The 25,172-nt window shown below is 40.2% G+C and overlaps 1 protein-coding gene and 1 non-coding gene across 2 annotated transcripts; one reads left to right on the forward strand and one right to left on the reverse strand.

Annotated features, from left to right (window-relative positions):
- Positions 1-10,228: 10,228 nt before the first annotated feature.
- On the reverse strand, positions 10,229-18,880 carry znf346 (zinc finger protein 346). Its single transcript, XM_075486619.1, has 7 exons — positions 18,794-18,880; positions 16,704-16,807; positions 15,678-15,767; positions 14,701-14,851; positions 14,333-14,566; positions 14,115-14,214; positions 10,229-13,309 (listed from the first exon to the last, which is right to left on the reverse strand). The coding sequence occupies exons 1-7, from the start codon at positions 18,849-18,851 to the stop codon at positions 13,003-13,005; spliced, it is 1,044 nt and encodes a 347-aa protein (XP_075342734.1). The 5' UTR covers positions 18,852-18,880; the 3' UTR covers positions 10,229-13,002.
- Positions 18,881-19,225: 345 nt separating this feature from the next.
- trnav-aac (transfer RNA valine (anticodon AAC)) lies at positions 19,226-19,298 on the forward strand. The gene has a single exon. It is a non-coding gene; the product is annotated as a tRNA-Val (tRNA).
- Positions 19,299-25,172: the final 5,874 nt, after the last annotated feature.

The raw sequence follows: 25,172 nt of genomic DNA on the forward strand, positions 1-25,172 counted from the left end.
AAACAAGCAACAGTCTAGATAAGTTAAAAGATATCGTGTAGATTTCATGCATAGACACATGAGAAAATAAATGTTTTTAACCTGGATTTAAAAATGTCTACATTTGGTGAAAGTTTAATCTCCACTGGCAGTTTGTTCCACTTGTTTGCAGCATAACAGCTAAATGCTGCTTCTCCCTGTTTAGTCTGGACTCTGGACTGGACTGGACAAAAGTTAAGACATCCTCTTTTCAAGTGCTAAATAAGGACGCCAACAGCTCAGAATTGTGAGGTGCAAATTTTTGTAAATAAATACGATTATTCATTACAATTTTCTCCTCCCAGAATTTAATGTTCTGGAAGGGAAACTACCAGAAATACAAATGCAACAGAGCCAGTTTCAAAGACCGCAGTGTCCATGCCTGTCAGGCACAAATTTACCGATGTGCCTTTTGGTAAATACCAATTGGCAGATTACACCATAATTTGGGCTCCAGCAGGGGCAAAGGGCCATGATCTTTAAGACTGGGTGACTATAGCTCATTGTAGGGTTGCCATCTTGCGATTGGTAGGTTGGCTGTATGATTCCCAATTTCTCCAGTTGACATGTACTGATACTGAACCCGATATTGTCACCAATGTGTTTCTCACTTGTAAAACACTTTGCAAAAAGGTACTTTTTAAATTAAAGTTATCTTTACGAAGATTCATCCACTATTTTATGCCCCGGTAGTCTAAGAAGTGTTTGCCATTGGTTAGGTATGATTTCAACACATTGCACTACACTACTATGCAATGCAGTTTTAGTTTGGCTGTGGCTCATTTCACGAATTTATGTGAGATCAATTTGGTATGGCCAGCGTGGGCATATGAAACAAACAAATGGCAAACGTTCCACTCACTTTAAAACTAAATATAGCTAGCTTAAGTAAAGGTCTATTTACATGCACATCACATAAAGATAAATCACCTTGGGGACCAGGAAGCCCTGAAGGAACTAACATGCACTTTTTATTTTGCAGGCCTAAATAAAAAATGTTTACCCCTTGTATTCATGTTTCTTTCTTTCTTTTTCGAATCCAAAGCATTTACATCCGATCAAATAAAGCAGTCACGTCATGTCAGTGGTAATCACCCACAACCTTTAGGAGGACTGAAGTTAAAACTCTTCGCTTTCTGTTAGGAACAGTCCTGACGAATCTGTGACAGGAAACAGAAAGCGGAAACATTCAGTTGATCCAGCTGTTTTCTCCCATCCTCCCCTTCCTCCTCTATTTGTCTCTGTCTTACTCCCCCCCCCCCCCCCCCCACCATCCGCCTCACCCCCCTCTCACATATCAAATGTCTGCGGGGAGGGGGGCTATTCAAACAGGTGTCTGCTGACAGTCCCATGCAGCAGCCTGTTGGATACAGGTTTTACCTTGTGATCCCAGCTGCTCTCTCATGGGCACACACACAGACGCATATACACACCACCACCATTTGTCCATCTGTCACAAGAATTAGATCTAATCCATAGGAATTTTCAGATGTCATGGAAGGCGAGAGAGAAAGTGTGTGTGTGTGTGTGTGTGTGTGTGTGTGTGTGTGTCTCAGTGAGCTTGAGTGTGTACTTTCACTAGGTCTGTAACGCGACAGCACAGCCACCTGCAGCTGAGAAACCCCCCCAAAATAAAGGACTCCAAAGCAAAGTACAGGATGTACAGAAGGTAGACAAAATGATGTGAACACCACATGGGAAACAACTCACATGATTTCTGTTTAGTTAAGTCACAATTTTCTTAAAACAAATTACTATGCCACCGTACACAAAAATAACTCTATTGGTGAAAAAGGTGTCACTACATTTTGTGAAAAAAGACAGCCATGTAAGTGCAACAACATGTGGAGATAGTGTTAAACTTTAATCTAAAGTCTGTACTGGACCAGAGTTTCTGATAATCACAACTCTGAGGTAATCAGGCCAGTTTGCCAATTTTAACTGGACCGCGGATGTTAGTCCCACACCGCAGGACAGAGAATAAGCTTCCTGTGGTGAGTCAAGTTCTGAGTAATTCAGTAGAAGAAATAGTTGTCCTAACCAGATATGAGAGCGCATATCTGAAAGCTCTTCTTCAGGAATTATTTTAATCTCTGGAAATATCTCAATATAATATCGAGTCAGTCACATGAGTATGTTTGCGGGCTTCAACTGGAAACAGATGGTGACTTGTGTCATTTTAATCTTTGCCAAGTAAGACAATAATCACAAAGTTGTTTCCATTCCCACAAATCAGGTTTTCTTTCAAACAGGCTAAAATTGCCTAAAACATCAGATTTTTTTTCTTACATGTTGCACTTCAGTGTACATTTTCATGTTTTTTTTTTGTTTTGTTTGCTTTTGTTTTACAACTTTTAAAAAAAGTGGAAACCCAGCTATGTAAACCCTCTGTTTTCCTGTGGATGGCAGTGTTAGAAGGCTTAATGCTAATGATAGCTCTTGTTTATGTTACATTTGCAGCCCAAATGCAGTTGCCAGCCACAAGGGATTTTTGGTGTCTTGACCATCAACGTGTTGGTGCTGCTTTACAGATGATTTTCATTATCAAGAGCCTTTGAACTTCATTGGTGGAAAAGGAGTAAGCAAGTTAGCAGACCTCTCTGAAAACTACTGAATATTGTAATAATGTTTGCCAGAACAGAAACAACTGCAAATTAATGATCATCTATTTCTGTAGCAAATGGATCAGTTAATAAACAATTATTTGCAAACAGGACCAATACATGATTCATGTGGATGTTTTTGACAACTTCACCGTTGCAAAAAGGTGATGCAAAGAAAATTGTGTTTTAGGTTGAAATTTGACATTTAACAGTTTGTACATAAAAAAACAGGATTATAAAGAATGAATGATTAAAAAAACAATATGCCTTGACTTTTTTAGACAGAAAAAATAACACACACCTACACGACTAGTGACAAAAAATAAAGTGAAATTTATCAAATGTATCACCCCCATGCCCCGCCTCTCCATCCAGCACACACCTGCAGCCATCAAGTAGAACAGGAGCAGGAAAAGTTTCCTTTTGGGCCACCTGGCAGCAAGAGAGGGACTTTGCTGACTGATAGCTGATAAGAAAAGGGCTCAGCTGATAATAGGTAATGAGCCGTTGAGAGCCTGATCTACCTGCCTGCTTTGTTCTGATATATTAGAGGAATATGCACCAATGAGAAAGCAGCAACAGAGAAAATAAATCCAGTCATACAGTAACTGATCTTGCAAAACTAGGATTGTTGATGACAGTATAAAAGCAATGACTTACTGACGTGTCAGCGACAAATAACATGCAGCAACCAGCAACACAATTAAACCTCAGGTGACGGAATAGGTAAAAACTAATAGATGTTCAGATGCATCTTGAGCTGCCTGGGGCTAACTTTATGTGCCAAAGAGAACTGCCGCCGACATTAGGGGTGTAAACTGGCTGCAGTCATGTCGGACATGATGTTGAAATGCTAGTGTTTTCACACCAGTGGCTGGTCTTGTGGAAAAACTGGCTAAAGTGTCACTTTGATAGAACACTTTCTCTTGGCAGGGCTTCTTTTGCAGTAACAGCAGCCTAAATGTAAATGAAAACAGGCTAAATATACAAACTGACCAAGGCTGACCTGGTCCTTGTACATTTCATTCCACTGTTTTCTCAGAACTGCCTAACTCATTCAGGAAGTTGGGAAATCATGCTTCTGGCCTTCATGGATCTGCATCTGTGAGTAAATTGTTTGGTCATGACAATCAAGATATTTTACATCCTGTCTTTTTTCTTATCATCCATTATAGTCCCAAATATGATGATGTTATATTCCACAGTGGGTGATTGAGAATACTATTCCAATATCCAGTCTTAAAAAAGATTTCCGAAAGGATCTTGTTACAAGCAAAGAGCAGATGTTCTACAGTTTCAAACTCAGAGCCACCAAACACAAAGTTGTTTTTGTCAATGTTAAGTATTTTCCGCAGAACTTATTATAGGATATTTATTATCTTAAGATGAATGAGGTATCAATTTAAGAATAGAGATGTAAGAATAGCTTAAGTCATCCTAAAATAGATTTTTCCCGTTCACAGCGAAGGAGTAAAGCTCAGCTGTATAGGGATTTCCTAGAATTTAGTGTGTTCATCTTCTATCCTCCAGTAAAGTCCAAATAACCAATATGTAGTGAAGGTGTCTGTGGAGTAAACAAATAATAAGACAGCATGCTTTTTATCACAAAGGATCACAAAAACATTAAGATATTCCAGATTAGAGTGTTTTGTGGAGTGAAACTACATTTATGAAAAAAAGTTTCCAGTATAAGAAGACCTGCTGATGTAATGTAGACAACTTATAGGAAGATTAGCTCCACAAAGTTTGCCACAAATATGCCACAAAGTAAGGAATGAAAGCAACCAAAGAAAATGGGACACATGTTCTGTATATTTTAAATGCTATCTTTTGATTTCTCAGGAGAAACGATGAAGACAATCGTTACTCTTTCATAATGTATTTCTAACATTCCAAAAAGAAGGAGCACACAGTCAACTTTTTCATTTGAACCATCCAAGACTGTATTCTAAAGTGTTCCAGACAGGAATAACGTGTTCGTTTAGTGTTCTCTTTGGCAGTGTGGGAAGCTACAGTATATTAAAAGTCTTTGTACTTGCTGCTGAGAGGACTGAAAGTGAACTGTAAAGTTAGAATGCATGTAAAAGATTATTTGAAAGCAGCTTAAACAGTCCAAGGTTAAGTTCCGAATGCAGGTATTTTTTAAAAATCTGATTTTTCCTCCTCTGCTCACAAAACAAAAATGCATGCAACTTTTTTTTGACAGGACTGACAGATGATCTAATCAACATCTTCCTGCACTTCCAGCTCAGTTAAATGTAAAAGCAATTTCTTGAACGTACAAAAATTCTACAGCGTAAACAGCATAAACCACCTGGTCCAAAAGTTGTCCCACTAACTTGTGGTCTAACCTCCTGGTCCAAAGCCAGCCACATTTGCGTTGGGTTCTGTGTATTTAAAGTCTTGCTTTATGTAGCAGTGTATAACTAGTTTTGATGCCTCTGTTGCTCAGTACAGTCAGCAATTAACTGTACATGTTGTGCAAACAAGTAAAAAGTCCTGTTAGCAAGGTGAGCACCAGTGCCATCTAGGCTAGGGCTACCATTGTAAATGAAAGGAATGTTAAACCAAGCTCAAAGTGGCAAATCCAGTTTTCTAGTCCACATATAAATGTAAAATCAGTTCGAAAATATTTGCATCTGAAGGTGTTTTCCCCAAAAGTTCAGTTCAAACTTGTCAAACCTAAAACATCTTCCGCTTGAGTTCAGCGTTATGGCAGAGTAAAAAAAAAAAAGATCAGAAAGACATGAAGGACAAAATACCATTACTAATGACATTGTTTTTATTTAATGTATTTTCTCTTTTGTTTGGATGATGGTGAGTTGCTTTGCTTCTAGTTCAAGTAGCATGATGTCTTGGCCTTTGCATGCTTCCATTTCACAGCTATGATCTCCCCAAATGCTGTTACAGACTGACAGCCCCTACTATCCACCTTATTCTGTCCTTCTATTTCATGTCAGCTACCAGATATTTTCATTTTTCAGTTTGTTATTTCCATTGTCTCCTTTCATTTCTCTTTGGAGCATGTAATCAGAAATTATTCAAATCAATATGGGAGGGGGGGGGATTACAGCAGCAAACATGTTTACTGGGGGCAAAAGGGCTACCTTCTCCCTTCCTAGCATGGAAACAACAAGAGTACATGCAAAATAGGCAACATGACACTTCACCACATGATGCCATGTCCAGTCATCAACTGATGGTTCACTCATGGAAGCACAAGAGATTCAATGAAAATAAAAACCAGCCAGGACAAGCACAACAAATAAAGTCATGTTTTCAAAGTAGTTCTAAATTTAGATTCAGGATTCTGTCGTGACAGCATGTTTATGACTAAATGTGGCTAATTAAATTAAAGTTTAATGAGAGGGAGGATAATTAAACCGGGGAGGAACATAAGAGGAGCACCGTGCTCCTTCCTAAAATACTCCTCAGTGAAGTTGATCCGTTCTGAAGGCTGACACCCTTCCCTCCTGAAGGTTCTGTTCTGTGCGATTATATTAAACTGAGTTTAACTAATGTTTTCTTTCAGATCTGAGACGTGAATCGAGTACTCTTTCATGCAGACAGAGAAGGCAAAGATCAGACGCCATAAAACCTTTGACAACTTTGTTGAGTTGATTTTTTTTTTTTTTCTCCCTTCTTTTGAACCTTTGAACACATGAGCCGAGAAGTTCAGGAAATGGAATGAGACACAAAAGTAAAGAAAGGCCACGTACTGCACTGTTTCCTCATTGTAACCCAGAGCAATGCGGGCATGGCATAAGGTGCCCCTTACTGGAGCATTTAGGTCAAATGATATGACTTCAAAAGAGCACTGCTTAACTCACATTTGTACAGCAGGTGTTATGGAAAACCACCACCGTGACCGTGGATGAATATAATATTAATAGACCGCCTTTCATTTTCAGCCATTTTCAGCCTAAAATTTTTTTTCTATCATATCAGACATAAAAAAAACTTCTTTTTTTTTTTTAATGTATGAATGAGAGCAGCTTTTGGGTATTTTGACTCTGTTAAAATACAGTACATGTAAGTACAGAAATGAAGAGGGAAGCAAACACATAGAAAGGGATATGATGACATCATAAATGTGCCAGTTTGCATTTTAAGTCATTTCTCTCTCTCTCTGTCTAGCAGTGTTTAGCCCCTCAATATTGCAAATAGTTTCCAACTGAAAACTGTGTGAACCTTTTTTATCCAACACAAAAGGGACACAAAATCTGACTGCACTCTTAACTCGTGGGGTCTTCCTGTGAAAAGTTTGCATGTACTCCACCTTCCTTCCATCGTCCAAAAACATGCATGTTGGGTTAATTGGTGATTCTAATTTGACCATAGGGGTAAATGTGAGTGTGCACGGTTGTTCATCTTGTTCGTCTGAGGGTTGGCTGTGAGAAACTAGCGAGCTATCCATGGTGTACCCTGCCTCTTACCCCACAGCAACCGGGGTAGGCTGAAGCATCCCCACGATAAAGATACTGAATACAGCAGGTGCAGAAAATGGATTAAAGTAGTTTCGTCTTTAGTAGCAAGGTTCAGTTTTCTGCTACTATTACTGTAATACATTACAGGCATAGTAAGCATTGAAATGAAATATCACATAATGTCCATAGCTCCTCAGCTCTATATAATTAGTAATCATACAAAAAACTAAATTATGTCACAAATACAACATTTATGTTTGATCTGAAAACTTTAAAAGGTTGATTAAGGTAACCTTTGGTAACCTTTCATTCAGATGTTTTTTCCACAGATGTATCCAAGAAAGAAACAAAATGAGTACAGTAGCTAGAATATCATGATCTTATATTTTTGAGAGCCTACATCAACTAAACAGGTACTTATAGAAGTGGAATTACATAAAGATAACAATTTATTCAAAACTTAATACAGGACCGATTATTGTCTCATTACTGAATAGAGGACAGTTGGATTTGAAGCATACTGACTCAATGTGTTGTCCTCCAAAGAGAAGAAAAGCAGAGGCAACCTGGATGGAGCATTTTCTGTATGTGAAATGCGGAACAGTACAACTCAGTCTTCACTTTACATACAGACAATAAGAAATTTAGTGCAGCATGACAGCTGAACTGTCTCACAAACACACTCTGGCAACCAAAAAATTTTTATGGCAAGTAGACAAATCCAACTGACAATTAAAAAGAACGTATTCAGGACTGTCCGTTAGCACACAGACTAAAGACATACAGTCGCTGTATGGAAATCAGACTGTGAATATTTTAATTCTGATATGCCTCTTTTAATATGATTACAATAACGGTGAAGCCATTCAGCTTTTAGGAGACCAAGACAAATCGTCTTGTCTTGCAGCTCTTAGAGACTATCCTGAAGTCACCGTACATGTTGCACACCACCTGGATACTAGACTTAAACACGCAGTGCTAAACTCTCAATGTCTTTTTGAGCATTACTGTAGGACTACAGTATTAAAGCTGCAAAGAAGGAAAAGTTGTCATTCGGCTTTTAGGTTTCAGAAGTAAAAGTCTTGATTCATTTTCTGCTCCAACATTTCAAGAAGCTCTTCTGGTTAGCAACTAGTACAATAGTGAAAGTAAAAGTCAGATAGATGCGATTGCCAAGAAAGATCTTGACCAAAAGTTCTAAGCCGAAATAGAAAAAAAAAATCAACTTTGAGATTCTGGATCAGTTGCACAAAATATGAAAGTGGCATTTTGTGATTATAGACCAATTCCAGGAGCAGGTACACCCTGCACCCCAGCTACACCTCAGCTACACCTGCGACCCTGAAAGAGGGAGTATAGAATATCGATGGATGGCTTTTTGCATTAAGGATTCTGTCTTTAATCTATATTGATAAGAATAATTGTTCAGGGATTCACTCAGTGGGAGCAAAACCGAGCAGTAATGCAGCTCTTATTGGTTTATGATGGAAGGGTTACTCAATGGGACTATCTGGCAGGGGCCCAGGGGATCAACAAGTGAAAGGCCCGTGGTCCAGAACTTTTGTTTTGATTTACAGCTTAGATTTACTGTCTGTCAATCAGTCCACGATAAAGACAAAACAGCCACAAAGAGATTCAAAACAGCTAGAAAAAACCTGAAAGTTACTCAAAACAGCGACAAAAAGTCTTAAAATGACTCAAAGTAGCTTCATAGACTCAAACAGAAACGAAAAACAAAAAGGATTGCAATGACATTTTTCAGTGAATACTGTTTCAACATTTAAAACATTGGATTCTCTTTTTACTTACATCTTACAGTGTCCCAGCCTTGTTGGAATTGTGGTGTACAAAGAGTTTTCAAATTAACTACAAAGACGCATAATGACAACACAAAGTTCGAAAACAATTACAGAGACACATTAAAATACTCAAACTAACCGCAATGAGACTCATAACGCAATACAGTTCCAATAACACTCAACCCAGACCTCAAAGTTGCCAGTAACAGGCTCAAGGAGACTAAAAATGACTACAGTCTCAAAACGACTATAGAAAGTCAAATGACTCAAACTCGTCGCACAGACTCAAAATGACAGTTTCTTTCAAGAAGATTTTAAATCTGTCTCACAGATTTGTTCATGTAAATGTTTTTGTAGCTGCTCATGCACAATATCCCATTTATTTTAGGAAAGGAACACACACAGGCCACACCCGCGTACGCATAGCAGCTCTCACACACTTTGATTTAGGTCAGTGTGACTTCCATTGGGCCCTCAGAGGAAGCAGGAGATTTATTACTATTGAGAGGCTTGTTACTAATACAGAATCATACATGTACCATGCACCACGGTGTTGAAAAATGGACCTGAAATTCTGGGGATAAATGTGAGAGCGAGAGTGGAAAAACTTAAATCGCATAACATCATTGACGAATCCCCATCCATTAGTTACTGGATTGACAAAGCAACAAGCTTTTTGAGCTGGGACCAAACTCTTTTGTTCTGATCCAGATCTTGCAAAGAGCAAGTGCGCCACCATGTGGCTCATGTTGCCCCACATCTGATCGAGAGAGAATCTATACTCGGGTTAACAGTCATGCTGAATCAGAAAACAATCTTCTCTAAACTGCTGTGATGAGCTTTACACACACTAAACGTGTCGGCAGCAAGAAACTGTGCCGACACGTTTAGTCTTGCTGATATTTGTACTAAATTACAATCACAGGTTTGGAGCTCTTAAAAGGCAGCCTCTGCCTCATTCTTATGTCATAGTCCTAAATCCCTACACATGTGAAAAAACCCAAATGATTTCCATTGTTGAAGGAAACTATACTCCAGAGATGAAGACTGATCTTCACAGAGTTCTGTCGTGAAGTACAGATTTGAGATAAATACATTCTCAAGTCAAATCATTTCAAAGAAGTGTGACGATTCCTTTGGCTGTGTGAAAGATCTTCTGTTTGGCCTCTTCTCTCAGGAAGAAGACACCAGAGCGGAGACCATGAATGAGGCGTGGTCCAGCCTGCGTCCTTTTCAGCCTCCTCACCTGGAATCTCAGACGGCATCTACACAACATGCTCCAAATTCTGCCTCCAAATCCGTACCCTTTGAATGTTGTTTTTTTTTTGTGTGTGTGTGTGTGTGGGGGGGGGGGGGGGGGAAATAAAAACCAAAAGCCCGCTTTAAAACATTTCTCTACTTTATGCACATCTTCGCAGCATTTTTTTTTCCTGATACATAACTCATATCCAAAGTAAATCTTTGATCACAAAACACCGAACACAAACGATGAGGGTGAAAAAACCACAAGGCCACGTGTCTTTCACATAATGATGCTCTGTACAGTATTCATGAGCCCTCTGTAAAAATGACTTTAAAAAATGTTCCTATAGACAGAAAGTTGATGACATTCAGCACTAACATATTGAACCAATTGTCTTATGAGAGGAAATTGACAAAAATGTTGGGTTTTTTTATATATATATATATATATTGACATCACCTTGTAGTTTGACATCACTGCTCTGGTAAATATTGTGATCTTTGCGACTGACAATTGCAGAGCTCTGAAAGTATTTCCTGTGGAAAGTAATGAACCTTTCACCATGTGATAACAAAAAACCACTGCATTTCCATCGGCCACCAGCTGTTGTTCAGCAGCTGTCACCGTCTCTTTGTCCTCTGCCCAGAGAAACAAACATTGCTTTAAAAAGAAAAAAGAAAAGAAAAAGGCTTCAAACCACTTAATGAGCTCGTTGTTCATACATTCTGATACATTAAGGTTTTACAGAATCTAATTCAAGCTCAATGTACTCATTTGTAGCGTGGCTTATAGAAATGTTAGGGATAAAACGGTTCACATCAGGACTTTTGTTACAGTAAAAACTGAAGCCAAGAAAAAAGAAAAACATTTTGCCCAAGACAATAAAAAAAGAATTCTAGCTAACTGAGCTTTTGGTGCTCGATAATGTCCACAACAACAACAAAAGAAAGAAAAATAGATAAACATAAAAGACAACAGAACTGTTAAAGCAGATTATTATTCAATTCAGCAATTAGATTGAACAAACTGGACGCTGACAGAAAACCTCACTTTGACTCAGTTACTGCATCAGATTAAGAGAGAAACTTGCAGGAAGCAGAAGGGAGTTGGGACGAGTTTCAAAGAATGCATTCACTGGAAATGCCAACCAACTAAAAGTCCGGAGAGGAGAGCAGAGAGCTACAAGGCAGATCTTCTTTGTAGTAGTCACGTTTATATGTGGTTCTGGTCATGAATTTCCAAACTGGTTAGTTGTTAGTTAGGGCTAAACGATAAAATGCCTTTTTTCTTTTTTTTTGCTGAACTGATTACTTCCTTATTTCCTTGAAGAGCTATCTGCATGCAGTCATGTAGAAGCAGTCGCCCCCTCTGTCATGGACACGGCCTTTCTCCTGCAGCGGCGCTCTGGTTAGCCAGAGGAGCATGTTCAGAAGGGAGCTGAGAGGGCTGATGGCTGGAGGTTTCTGCACAACTACTCCTTTCCTCTTCCTTTGTCTGAAAAGTTTTTCTGAGGGGCTAGAAATCTAATCCGCAATCCTGAAAAGAAACTGGATATTCTACACTACATGGGGGCACACATAACAGAGGGGTAAGTTGGGAGCCATGTTCTACTGAAGTGAAGCTGCTCTTTCCTTCTTCTGATCATCTTTTTATGTGATTGCTTCTTTTTGGTGAAGCTGTTGAAGTTCGACAGCTTCCTCAATCTTAACGACTTAATGTAATTTCCCTGCTCGCATTAAAAAGGTATTTCATATTGATGTACATCAAGGCTGGATTTCAAACATGAGACAATAATCATCTGATTCGATAGTCACCTCGATACACCTCTGCCAGCGCCCAGACCATGTTTGGAATGCTCCCCAGAAGCTCGATTCAGATTTTTTTTTTTTTTTTTTTTTTTAGGAAGAGGAAGATGTTGCAGGGAGCCACATCTAGTGAGCAGGGCGGCTGGCGAGTACAGATTCCATCTGTGTGTTTTCATGGTCACCCTGCTGAGGTGATACGCTGGTTTGGATTCCCCCACTGAGGACTTGCGTTTGGTCTCTGGCTCACAGCCGTACACCAAACCCCCCCGAGGCCAGCACTGATCCTCGGCAGGACCGGCTGGTCACTTTGGGCTGGAAGCTGATGCTTGATCCTCGCATGTTTGAGGTCAGCGGTGAAACTGAAAATGCACAATTACACGCGGCGACAGAGGAGCATCCAGGGAGTGCTCAAAGTTTGGCCTGAGGGCTGGCAACGATTCAGACTTGCACATGGTGACCACTTTAAAGGTGGAGCTGCCAAATTTAGACGAGGTACTGTTTTAACAGGCCTGGGACTTTTAAATGGAATCGTTTATTTTATTCAACATCTATTTGTTTGGACCTGGTGGTTGTTTTTAAGACAATAAGTTGTTTGTTAAATGAAAAGCTGGTTATATAGAAACACCAGGTCCACAAAGAAAGATATTGGAAAGCCATGTTAATTTAGCCCTAATAATGATTAATATCCCATTAAACCCAGTCCTAATGCACATCAATATGGAAACTGTTTCTTCTGTCACGGCAAGTATTGCCAACAGAAGCTAAGCCAAACAAACATTCCTATGAAAGGGTAGATGAATCACAACTAAACCTTTTTACACACTGTAAGGTATATTAACTTTACATATCAAAAGACTCTTCTTTTAAACAGAGGAAGAATGAAATAAAACACACTGTCAGTTAAAGCTGGAAACAAAAACGAAGCAGTTCCAGGGTTCAAACAGAGGTTCAACATGACTGTTCTGCAGACAAACCTACTGAGAGAAGAGTCAGACGGGAGCTGGAGGTTCATGAGGGTTCAGGGGGTGTTAATGTGTTAAAGGGGCTGGTTGTAGAGTGTCAATCCAAGTCCTGACTGAAGCCTGCGCAGTCCATCCCAGTCCAGCCTCAAGTATACTGGTACTGCTCGGAGAACTCCGTGTTCTCTGGGGCGTATTGGTAATTGCCCTCGTACTGCTCTTCTCCGGGGCCGTATTGGTCATCCCCCGGTGCATACTGCTCATCCCCCGGTGCATACTGCTCTTCTGCCGGTGCATACTGCTCTTCTGCCGGTGCATACTGCTCTTCTGCCGGTGTGTATTGGTCATCTGCAGGTGTGTACTGGTTATCTGAAGAAGCGGGCTGGTTGTTGCTCTCTTGCGATTGTTCTGTTGGGTTCTGGCTCTCTGCGGTCTTCAGGCCTGATTTCTTCACTCTAAAAGAACAGGTTGAAAAGGTATTTTTTGGGATATTTCTAATGATAAAGTGTGCGGTGGTGGTGGTGCTGGAAGCAGGAACAACGTCAAACTAAATCACAAAATAACATTGGAAATTCAGTCGGATTATTGTTGTTGTCTCATATCCTTTAAAAGAAAAATCTAAAAGTCCCGTTAAAATGAAGTATGATCACATTAAACGTCACCCGAAGCTCAACATGTGTTTTGGTATTTCTATGCTGAAGAATCTTTCGACGACCTTTTCAATCGCAATCTCCTTTTATCGATGTCTCCAACAAAACCGTCTGTGTGAGAGTGTGTGAGGTCTAAACGGCCCTTTTCAGCTTCCCACGCAAATACACGATTGTAGTCACCGAGCGTATTTACCAGAGACGTCCTGCTGTAGTCTTCGTCGTGGGGGCTGCTCACTTTGATATTTACGATCCCATTAAGCCTCGAATACACACAGCTGGATCTCATGTGTTGTCATGAATTAAAAAAAAAAGCGTGTTTCTCACAGTGTTTACTCGTTGTCCTAGTTTCCAAGCCGGCAGCAGAAGGTGTGAGCATTCGCATTTGCCTCTCCCTGCACCTCAGCAACAATTAGAACACGCTTTAGCCGGGTTCTCTGTTCTCAGGAGAAAGGCTTCCCCAAAATATAAAGCTCTCCCTCATTCTGAACTAATCACAGACTTTTTGGAGTTTTGAAGCGTGCAAAGCGAATCTAGAGGTACTCGAGATTAAAAACGAAATGGCCGGAAATGATCGCGTCTTATCCACTTTAAGAGAGGTGTGTGTACTCACTGGTTCTTATGCCTGGCACCGCTGATATGAGACTGGTATTGTTCCACAGAGTTTAGCTCAATATTGCAGATGGTGCATGGGTAACCATTTACTGAGGAAGCTGCAGAAACAGAAAAGGTCAAAGTTTGAGGTGAGATCAGATCAGTTCTGGAGCGATGAAATATTTATATTTCCAGTTTGTCAGCCAAATTCAGAGGTGTGGAACTCCCTGTTCTGACCTGCTGCCGTGGAGGGGCCGTACGTCTCCATCAGTTTCAGTCTGGTCATCTGTTTTTTGTGCTTCTTGCCCACGTAGTGCTGCTGGGCCATGAGCGGGTTGTTGAAAGAGGCCTTGCACACAGAACAGAAACGGTCTGGGTTGTTGTTGTTGTCCGTCCCCGTGGCACCGCTCGAGTTGTCTGCTGGTGCTGGTTTTTCCTTCGGCTGTACCTTCTGCGGGGCTTCTGCTGAAACTGGAGAGAGAAAACAATAAGATCAATATTACTGCAAAAATCTGTCAGAAAAAAAAACAGAAATCATACGTGGAAGAAATAAGACAAAAAGGGAACAAACAAACCTACATGACCTAAAAAAAGAAAGCACATACCTGGCGGCTGAGATTCAACCATTTTCATTCTCAGCCTCTTGGCATGCAGTTTGCCCTGATAGTGAGACTCAGCTATTACTGGAGAAGAGAAGGTCATGTTACATAAATGACATGCCTTCATCCGGTCCGTGTCTCCATTGTTACAATCCTCCTGATGAAGACACACAGGAACAGGAATCATTTACTGCTCTGCGAGGCGTCACTTGTCTTATTAGCAAAGGATCAGCTAGTTATCATCAAAGTCTGTAAGACAAAATCTCCAGAAGGAGAGAAAACACCAGTGTTTGGACACCGTTAGCTAAGATGAACACTCGCTTGCTCATCTGCTTTGTGACGATAACTTGCACTGACAGGATTCTCCGTCTCGTGTATGTCACATAGTGTATATACCAGTCAACAGCTGAAGAGCCAGTGAAAGAATTTGAATTATAGCAACACGGTGACTATCTATTGATTTGATGTGTGTGTAGTTCACCGTCTATCTCCCTTACCGACAGCGAATCACTGCCCAGCAGCTCTCTACTGAACAAAGTCAGTCAATGCTTGAAGTGAGATCAGAATGAAGTCGGAAATCTGATACTATGCATACATATTTAACCGGAAGGAATTACCATCACTCAGGCAATGCATTTCGCCATCTTGTGGAATCGTCGGTGAATTTATTAGTTTATCTGCTCTTCTGGTAGATTAACCAAAAAGTGCATCGCACACCCCGACTGTCAGCAAAAGACCGAGTTAATCTTGGACGTAGGAAAGATGTACACTCATGCAGCTTTTCTTGCAGACATGTACCGTTTGCTGCATTCACTGCTGCAAAGTAACGTTACTCTTACTGGCTGATTATCTCACACTGTAATGAGAGATTTTATACAAGCGAAGCCGGAATGAACTGAGCGTGAGGCAAACAGTGAAGTGATTCCTCAGCTTGCGAAGAGTTCTTTGGTTTGGTTTCAGCAGCACGTTCCCAGTTTACTCACACTGTCAGACAACTTCGGCTTCTTGGCGGTCAGCTCTTTGTCGTTTTGCTGGGAGAGATAACGTCGCACCTTGTTGGCGTGTTTCTTGCTCTGAAAGGAGGAACACGAATGCGTATAAAGCGGAGAAAACAGTAACTGCAGAGAACACAGGAAGCGTTTTGATGACTTAGGCGAGTAAATATTGACTTATGTATTCTTCTTTCAACGTGAGAAAAGATCTGGACAGAAACACACTTTGGATTTGATTATTCATTGTTTGACTTGACCATTTCCAGAACATCTAAGTGATATCCTAATGGTTTATGTCAAACATGAAATCCTCATTTATACAGAGATTTACTGCGTGTCTCTATTCATTTAGAATAAAACACCTGAGGCATCACTTTGGGCTCCTCTGACTTGCATCATTTTCATCCTGGCACCTGAAGATGTTGTTCACTTAAAATTAATTCAGATCATGCCAATTCATAAACTAATCTGCAGCTACTTGCCATCGACAGAAACCCGACAATCTCAGTCAGAAGTGAACTTTCCTACTGGTAATTCCCTGGGTTGTTTTCATTAAGATTTCCGTACACAATAAAACACCAAAACAAGAGAAAAAAACAGCGAATCTCCTCTTCGTCGCCCACCCTTTAACTGGTAGGATACAAAAATGTGCATCAGAGCTCACATTTAATCAGCAGTCTACCCAGAAGTCTGCAGAGTCTAATCTGGTCAAACGTCTCCTCTTATTCAATTTGTGATTTCATAGAGCTGAAATTACAGCCAAGCTGTTTTATTAATTTCTATTTTTTTTTCCTTCGGTTGTTCTGACAATTTAGCAATAAAACAATGATTTGTGCAAGACTCATAAATACTACCTGGAACCTAACCCAGTCAGCTAAAGGTGGACACGCTCTGAGAGAATAACACTGTGAATGTGATGCTAAGTGATTTATGTAATCATACCTTTAAGCAGATAATTATGCACACAAGTTAAGTCCCCCGACAGCGGAAGAGCACCAGGAAACCGAGCGCACTGACCTGATAATGAGTCAACTTCTGAGATTCAGAAATGAGGACGGCACTGCAGACTTTACACTGGGAGTCGGAAAACAGGTCGCTGTGCTCCTTTATCATCTTATTTACTGCAGGGTGGGTTGGGGGGTGGGTGGGGGAGGGTGGAGAGAATGCCAAAAGATTTAAAATCGGGCAACATCTTATGGGGAAAACAGAATTATGATACAACGTTAAAAGAAAACAATCCATGTCAACAGTTCAGCTAAAAGACACAGGACAGCTCAGTCGTGCAAATTTATTGGCCATGAAGTCTCCTTTCATTTACAGAGCACGAGAGAACAGCTTTCTACTTAATCTGCAGCCTCACAAATACCAGGAGCAACCCATACGCTCACACTTGTGCAGACATCAACGTATAGCACTCGCCAAGACAGCAGCACATTTTAACCCCACCTCTGAGTCACAATTCTTGGCTTAATCCGAGACCATTTATTCACTTTGATGCATCAACTCGAACGCATGACTCAAATAACAGGTGGTGTATTATAAAAATAGTCAGGGAATTCAGTGATAGTATTCTGGTGGGGGTATCATGATGTATTTGAATGACTGTGACAGTGTGTAAGAGCAAAATGTGTCACATTAGCAACTTCAAGCTTCTGTTGAAGTGATAGTTCTCTGTCATGCAAATCTATTACATTTATATAAATTACAAGTTCCGTACAGAAAGAGCCTTTGCTGCACTTTGTGTATAAAATATAACAGTTTTGACACAATGTGAGAACTTGTACAATCAAAAAGAATACTCTTCCAGTGGCGTCTCGTATCAGAGGATCCTTCAAAGATTTTCTTTGGCTGCTTTGTCACACATTTTCAGTCCAGTTCTTGCACCTGACCATTTTCAAAGGAATGCGCTTTTTGACCTATGAACCATCCAAGCGTATAAAAGGCGCCCAACCTAAGGGATGAGCCAGTGTTGGCTCATCAATGAAATCTCCAAAGATAGCACAGTTCAACACACATGGAATAGTAACATTGCACCAACAAGGCGATTCCTAAAGGACTATCACCTGAAACCTTTTCTCAGCATGGTGTGCAGTGTGTCTTTAAAAAAAACTTGAGGAAACTGGACAAGTGGAGGACAAAATTCTAACAAATGAAAAATGTTATAGAACATGCAAAGACAAGGCTGTAGTCTGTGCCAGTTGTGTTTTTGCAAGTCTAGATTCATTTTAAGAGTTTAAGATGGTGATGGAGTGATGAAAATTCCTTTTGAAAACTGTTATTCATAGTGCATCGCTTTTACAGTAATAACAAAGTGTGGTATTTATGTTGAGGTTAACCTGTGCTACTAGAATCACATTCCAAAAGATTGTTTTTTTTGTTTTGTTTTTTTAAATCCCCTTGTCATTTGCACTCAGGAACTGACAACATTGGTTAATTTGATCCAACTTCTCAGCTGAGACATTACCTGTCAGTTTTCGTCACCATAACCCTGTCAACAGTGCAGAACTGGACAGCCTACAGTTTAAGGAATAAAGTAATACAGTAGGGGATGAGGTACATAAACTACTGCAGTAGTTCAACATGCAAATAAAGCTGCGAGTACTGGTGGAACACCTTTAAAAAAAACTGAAAAGTAGCTAATTCGGGTTCAGATTATTAAGAGACTAACTACAAAGTCCCCATTCAAAAGAGCGAGTATACTATAACAAATATCTTTTTCGGGAGATGAACATCCACGCTTACGCATGCTACACCCCGCACCACCTGGCTGCAACCTAAAACAAGCGTGTCAGCCTGAAGCGAGCTTAAGATACACCCCTCAGATTCCACTAATGCACAAGCAGGAGACTTCATTAAAAATCGGTAGGAGGAAACATCAGATGCAGGCACGCACTCGTCGACCTTGGAGCTGAAACGGCTACAGCTAGCTTAGCTTAGCATATTCTAGCACACCGATGCGCTCATTCTAAGCCGCTGGCTAATGTTAGCTTGTACAGGGCTACAACAACGCTGGCTTTCACGGCTACAGTCGCGTAAACTCTCAATGGGTGCACTAAACCTGTTCTGATTTAACATTCGTATGCATTTAGTAAAGAAACAGGTTATACCTTCCGCCAACCCCGACGGTAGGTGAGGAAAATCGTTGGTCTGCATCGCCTCCGCCATGATTTCTACACACAGCTAGCGGCTAGGCACAGCGCATGCGCGATCATTGCTTGGACAGAGTGGAGGCAAAATCAAAGCGTTCAAAAACTTCAAAACTTCAAAGAGCCCGCTCATGAAACATAACTTTAGAAATACAATTGGAAAATATGTTTTCAAATGATGAAATCGTAAAGTAGATTCAAAGGCAGCATCAAGGCATGCAATATGCTTTCTTAATAAATAGATTAAAATAATTACATAAGATCGTTATTAAAGTTTTTATATGTCCATTGACAGAGACTTCGAGATGAACAGGGTGTAAACATGCCAATAATGTAATGACGTATTCAGACGGGTAGCTGCTTTCTTTTCAGACCACTACGATTTAGATGTCAGTTTCCGTAGTGTAGTGGTTATCACGTTCGCCTAACACGCGAAAGGTCCCCGGTTCGAGACCGGGCGGAAACATGGTTTTATTTATTTTATTGAAATGAAATTGTATTTTTGTTCTCTCTCTCTCTCTCTCTCTCTCTCTCTCTTTCTGTTTTTTTACATTGTTTCCTCCTCTTTTCTGCCTTTTCTTTTCTTTTATTGGTTGATTTAATTTAGTGTTTTGTATTTTGGGGGGGGGGGGGGTATATATAAGCCCTTGGGCTTCCTTTCCTCTCCTGCACATTCTTTTGGCCTTTGTATTAATAAATGAGTGATAAAGCCACTAATCAGTGCATTAGAAATATTATTCAAAGAGACATTGTTTCTAAACCTGCAGCCGTTTTTTATTTTTTATTTTGGGATTGCAACTACTCTCATATCTTTTGGATTGACCTAAATAATTTTATAAACAACAAAATTCACTTCTATTACAAACTGAACATCAAGCATGTTTTATTTGGTCTGACACAAAATGAGGAAAGAAATCCAGGGAAATTATTTGTTATCAACCTTCTTTTAATTTTTGCTAAATTTCATATTCATTGTATTAAATTTACACACCAGCATCCAAACTGTATTTAAAATACTCTTTTCATCCTATTTAGGATCTTTGGAAAATTGTATGAATTCTAAAGCCAGCAAAACAAGAAGATTATGTGAAGAATATAATTTAAATTAAATCATATACCTCAAGCTTTTTTATTTTACTTATATTTTTATTTTATTTTATTTCCATTTCACTTATTTTGTTTATGAATCTCTAACTTAAAACGGTTAAATATATTTTATTTTTGGAACTACTTTTTCCAAAAATAGTTCCAAGGTAGCGTAGGTAGCGCTTGGTGTACACGCAGCAAAACGTCCTTGCGCTTCAGATTTCTCCCGCGGCCGCCTCTGTATCTATGAAAATTTATGGGTATTACTTCCTAGTAAGACCTCATAGCTAAATGGTAGCACTGCCGCCCTTTAGTGCGGGTGGCTTGGGTTCGATCCCCATCATGGCAGATACATTTTTTTTATTTTTTATTTTTTAACTATTTCAGCATACTTTCAGCCATTTCAACTGTTTCTAGCTTGAAATCATTCCACTCTCGTCTTTTAAATGTCATTTCAACTTCAAACTCCTGTTTCTTCTCAGCCTTTTTAGCTTCTATAGCTCCTTCAGCTTTAGCTTCTTCAGATTTTTTAGCACGGTAATTCAGCTCATATGCATTCTCACTGCTGTTTCGCAGGAACAGCAATTTCTAGTTTGTATTTTAAATTCAGCGATTCTGACATATGCGGCCCATAGGCTTACGCTGTGGAATCTTCGCCGTTGGTAGCGAACATGGCGCCCATGATTCGAGGTGGCCGAACTCTCTCTATATACGGCTCTGCTTTAAGTGTCTCGTTCCAGTTGGCCCATAAAGCAGGACACGTCACTGTTCTGAACTCAACTGACAAGGTAGAAAATGATAGGAAACCTATTGATTGTTCCTCTTTAAGTAGTTGACTGAGAGAAGCGGCTCATCACAAAGTCCCTTCAGAGAAATAGGTGTTAAAGCTGCAGTCTGCAACTATTTTTCAAGCATAATGCCTGGAACTGTCCGGGGATTCTGAAAGTAGTACATTAAATACCCCAATACAAAAAAAAAAGAGTTCTCTAGGTCCCCTATATGTCCCGCTAGGTTCCTCCAAAGCCAGCAGGTTTGTTTACAAAATTGCAGACCGGACCGGTAAAAGGTAACCAATCAGGTTACGAGCTGGGCTCTGCTGCCTGTCAATCACCGATTGTGCACGCGCGATACAAGGTAGGCTCGTCCCCACGCTTATTTATCTAGACTATTGAACTTCGTTACGGGCTAGTCTACTTACTGTGTCTTCCATGATCGCAAATGACAGGTGAGTTGATGAATGAGGAGTCTTGTACGCGAATCTGGCGTGCACGTAGACGTGCACGAGTTCTCATGTGTTTTGATGGGGCGGGACAGGAAGTTGAATAACTTTTTATTTTTCGTTTAAAAAATAAGCATTTCTTGCATTTTGCGACTACGGAGGTCACCGTTTTCAACTTCAAGCGTTCTGATAGATCATGTAAACTCTTAAAATGCCAAAAATTAGGACTTTACGTATGACAACAACAAATCCTGCAGACTGCAGCTTTAATGGCGTGCTTTTTATCCACACTTTCTAGCGTAGCAGGAAGGTGGTTACTACCTTATTCAGGTTAGTACATGAATGGCAGACCTGCGGGGCAGAACTTCGCTGTAAAACCTGCAGGGGGCGCCAACCAACTTCACATCCACAATCACTTCACTGGAAGATTTTTGGAACAAATTCTTTACTGAAAGTCAACTGAATGTGACAAATCTATGATGATCATTGTAATCACACAGTCTTAAAGCTGCCGTCGGCAGGTTTTCAAAATTCCGAGTCTAAAGTCGGAAAATTCGAACTGATACAACTTTCAGGTCCCTCCCCCAACCTCCAACAAGCTCCGAATCGCCCCCCAAACCCCTCCCCCTCTGTGGACGAGGTTGTGCACGTGAGTTCACACCAGTGTGAGCGCACACAAGCTGGGGCAGACTCACGCTCAGCAGCGTGTGCACAAGCTATGATTGACAGGTAGGATTCCTCCACCCTAACGTGATTGGTTAAAAACAGCCGGGAGCGCTCGGTTTTTGCAAGCATGATTACAGGCTTCAGAGGGAGCTACAGAATTCGTTATTTTTCCTAAACAGACTATTTAATATTCTACTTCCAGAATCCCATGACAGTTCAAGCTAATATGACTAAAAAAAAGTTGCTGACCGCAGCTTTAAAGTGGAGCTTCTTCTTATGTTTCTATGCAGCTGAGCACTCAGATCATGATGATGATGACGTGTGTAGAAATCCTGCTGACAGAGACTTGGAAAGGAGAGATCTGATATTCAGCAAACCACATTTAATAGTTTGATGTTTTTGTTCAGTCAAAGTTTTTCTTTTCTTTATTTTTTTGCACAAGAGGATTTGCTCCTTTTGTGTTAATTGATGGGGGGTGTAGCAGCAGGTGGGAAGCTGCAGTGAAGTGTGTCAACTCTGCATCCTGCTCTGAACCCTGGGTTGTCATGTTTCATGCCGTCTCTCCTCATCAGACCAGGTTTTCTCCAGAAAGATTGCCAATTATCTCTGTAGCCTCCTAGCATTATTAAACGTATAGTTAGCATATACTAAATACTAAATACGGCAACGATCGATGCTTGCTGTCAGAACAGCGCTCGTGCACCTTCGTGCTCGTGCGCGTTCATGTACTCTAGAGGCGTGCCTTCGGGGGGGAAAGTGAAGAAAAGGGTTGGGACTTTTGACCTGTGTATTTTCAAAATGCAGCTTCGCTTGACTCAAAATCCAGGATCTCCTACCCTACCTTTAAGTCATAGAATTCATTCTATGATGCAGAGGAGTGTTCATAACATAAAGAAAACAGAGACAAACTGCACAGAAAATATAGATCTCATTTGGCTGATCATTTGATTTTATATCAAACTGAAATTCCTTGATATAAAGACTCAAATGGCAGCTACGTGTTTGTTAATACATGCACCTGAAAATCCCCATGAGCATATCTGGAAGAAGGGGAGGGTCAGTCTCCTCATTGAAAACCATTGTCTCCATCCTCTGGCTAAACTATGGTACTACAACTGTGGTTTTTGAAATGTTGCCTCTTCTTTTCTCATTTTCTGCAGGGAAAGTTTATTTTTATTCATTTATCCATTTTATTCATAAACATTAATTTAATTTGTCGTATATAGTAGCCCGAGATGGCTACGTGTATTTCTACTCCAACAGTAGTGTGACTAACCCTAACCCAACCAATGGAGTTTAAATGTTTTGCATTTCTTTTATAACTCCATCTTTCTCGCTTATGCAGGCACACAATAAAGAAAATAGGACGAGACAGAAAACCCAAAGACATCATCAAACAATCAGAACAACCAATTCAGAACAATTTAGTGATCATAATTGATTGTGTATAAAACAACATAAACAATAACATCTAAACTGGAGGCAAATTAAAAACCTGAATTGCTCCAAGGTTAACAATCAGTCAGGCTTTAGGTGGTCATGGCTGTTATTCCAGAGTGCAGGTGCAGGCTTGTGTAAGCACTAAGCAGGGTCGGGCCTGGTTAGTACTTGGATGGGAGACCGCTTGGAAATACCAGGTGCTAAAGAAAAAAAAAGAAAAAAAAAAGATGAGTTTTACCTCATTCTTTCTTCAGGGATTGCAAGGCTCACCAGGGCTACCAGGACCACCAGGACCCAAGGGAGATAAAGTATGTGTCATAAAAACGCATAAAGGATTACGTAACATCAAAGATCTTATGGTTCAGAATAATTTGAAAGACTTGCTCAAAAACACATGTTGTTCCCAACCTAAGACTTTAATCTACTTTCACTAATCTATCACCCAATCAGCACTGATCCATTTGATGAAAACATAATCTAAAACCAAACCTGTTTTCTTCATCAAAGAAATGTTTTGTTCGTTGGCTTCTAAGGGCTATCAAGGCGTCATGGGCAGGACCGGGCAGACAGGATATAGAGGCCTTTCTGGTCCACCTGGGATGCCTGCCATTGTTGTATTCAAAACATCTGAAGAAGAGTGGGAAGCTTTCAAGGTAAGCATCTGCAGGGGCTCCTCACCAACAGTGACCAGACACCCTCTGTTCGGATGTTTAAAATGTCCACTCAAAGAGTGACCGTTTCATAAAAAGAGGAATATTCAATAATATTCCTAAAATTCTGAAAATTGAGAGCGGACGAAGTAATAAAATCAAATATGCACACTTACGTACAGCATCTCTGTGATTTTTAATCGACTTGCTGTGACTTTTTACAGTTTCTATATTATTGGGGCTGCTTGAGTGCTTTATATGCAAATAACATCAATGACATGATAATCAGGGATGACCAACATGTCTGTGGGAAATTAATGATGCAAAGTGTCAGCAGTGTGATTAATGGAGGCACCAAAATGTAGGCTAAGGAGCCAGAAAGATAGGGAAGCAAAAGCCTTCCATGGAAATAATTACATTTACAGTCGCTTCCGAGAGCATAAGGTTACAAACAATGGGTGGAAGAAGAAGAGAGGGATAGATACAGCTGAGGATGATGAATTGAGTGGGAACAGGTGAGTTAACAAAGAAGAAGAAACAGATGTTGAGATAAAAAAAAAACTCCAAAACCCAAACCTACAGATTATGACACTAAGAAAACTGTCGTTGGTAGTTTTTAATGCCTTTTGTTTACTCTCTGTCTACCTTTAAAAAAAATGCTGGGCCACATTTCATGAATTTTGTTGGAGAGGTGGGCTATGGTCAAAGGAAGGACCCATTCAATCTTGGGCGCTGATCTCAATCGCTTTTTGTAAACTCAGTAGCAAAGATTAAATTGTCCGGGTGCCCTTCCAGTTACTGTTAATTCACTTGAACCAGTTCTGAATGGTGATTTATTTTTTTCTCTCTGCCTTTCTTTTTTTCTCTCTACGTCAAACATTACACGAGGATCAACCTCAGCACGTACACATACACACGGGGAAGGGGGCAGCACAGACGGTGACAATGGTTGAGTGAAATACTGGATTTTTTTTTTTTACTTTGTTTATTGAACATTTTAAACATAATAAGACAGACATTGTTGGGTCAGAATAAAAATGTAAATACAATCAGTAGCCGCAAAAATTCTGTTAACCCCTGTTACGGCCACCAAGGCACAACATATTTGGAGGACACGAGACAAGATTGAGGGTGCAAAAATATATATTTTATTATTAAACTCTCTGGAACTTTAGTTCTTGATTCAGCTGCTTTTGATTTTCTGTGAAGAAAAAGAGAGTTAACTTCCCTCAGTTTTCCCGTGCCCCAAAAAAAGAAAGAAAAGGGAAAAACACAACCC

The sequence above is a fragment of the Odontesthes bonariensis genome, chromosome 16 (assembly GCF_027942865.1).
Source record: "Odontesthes bonariensis isolate fOdoBon6 chromosome 16, fOdoBon6.hap1, whole genome shotgun sequence".
In the NCBI taxonomy this organism is placed as follows: Eukaryota; Metazoa; Chordata; class Actinopteri; order Atheriniformes; family Atherinopsidae; genus Odontesthes; species Odontesthes bonariensis.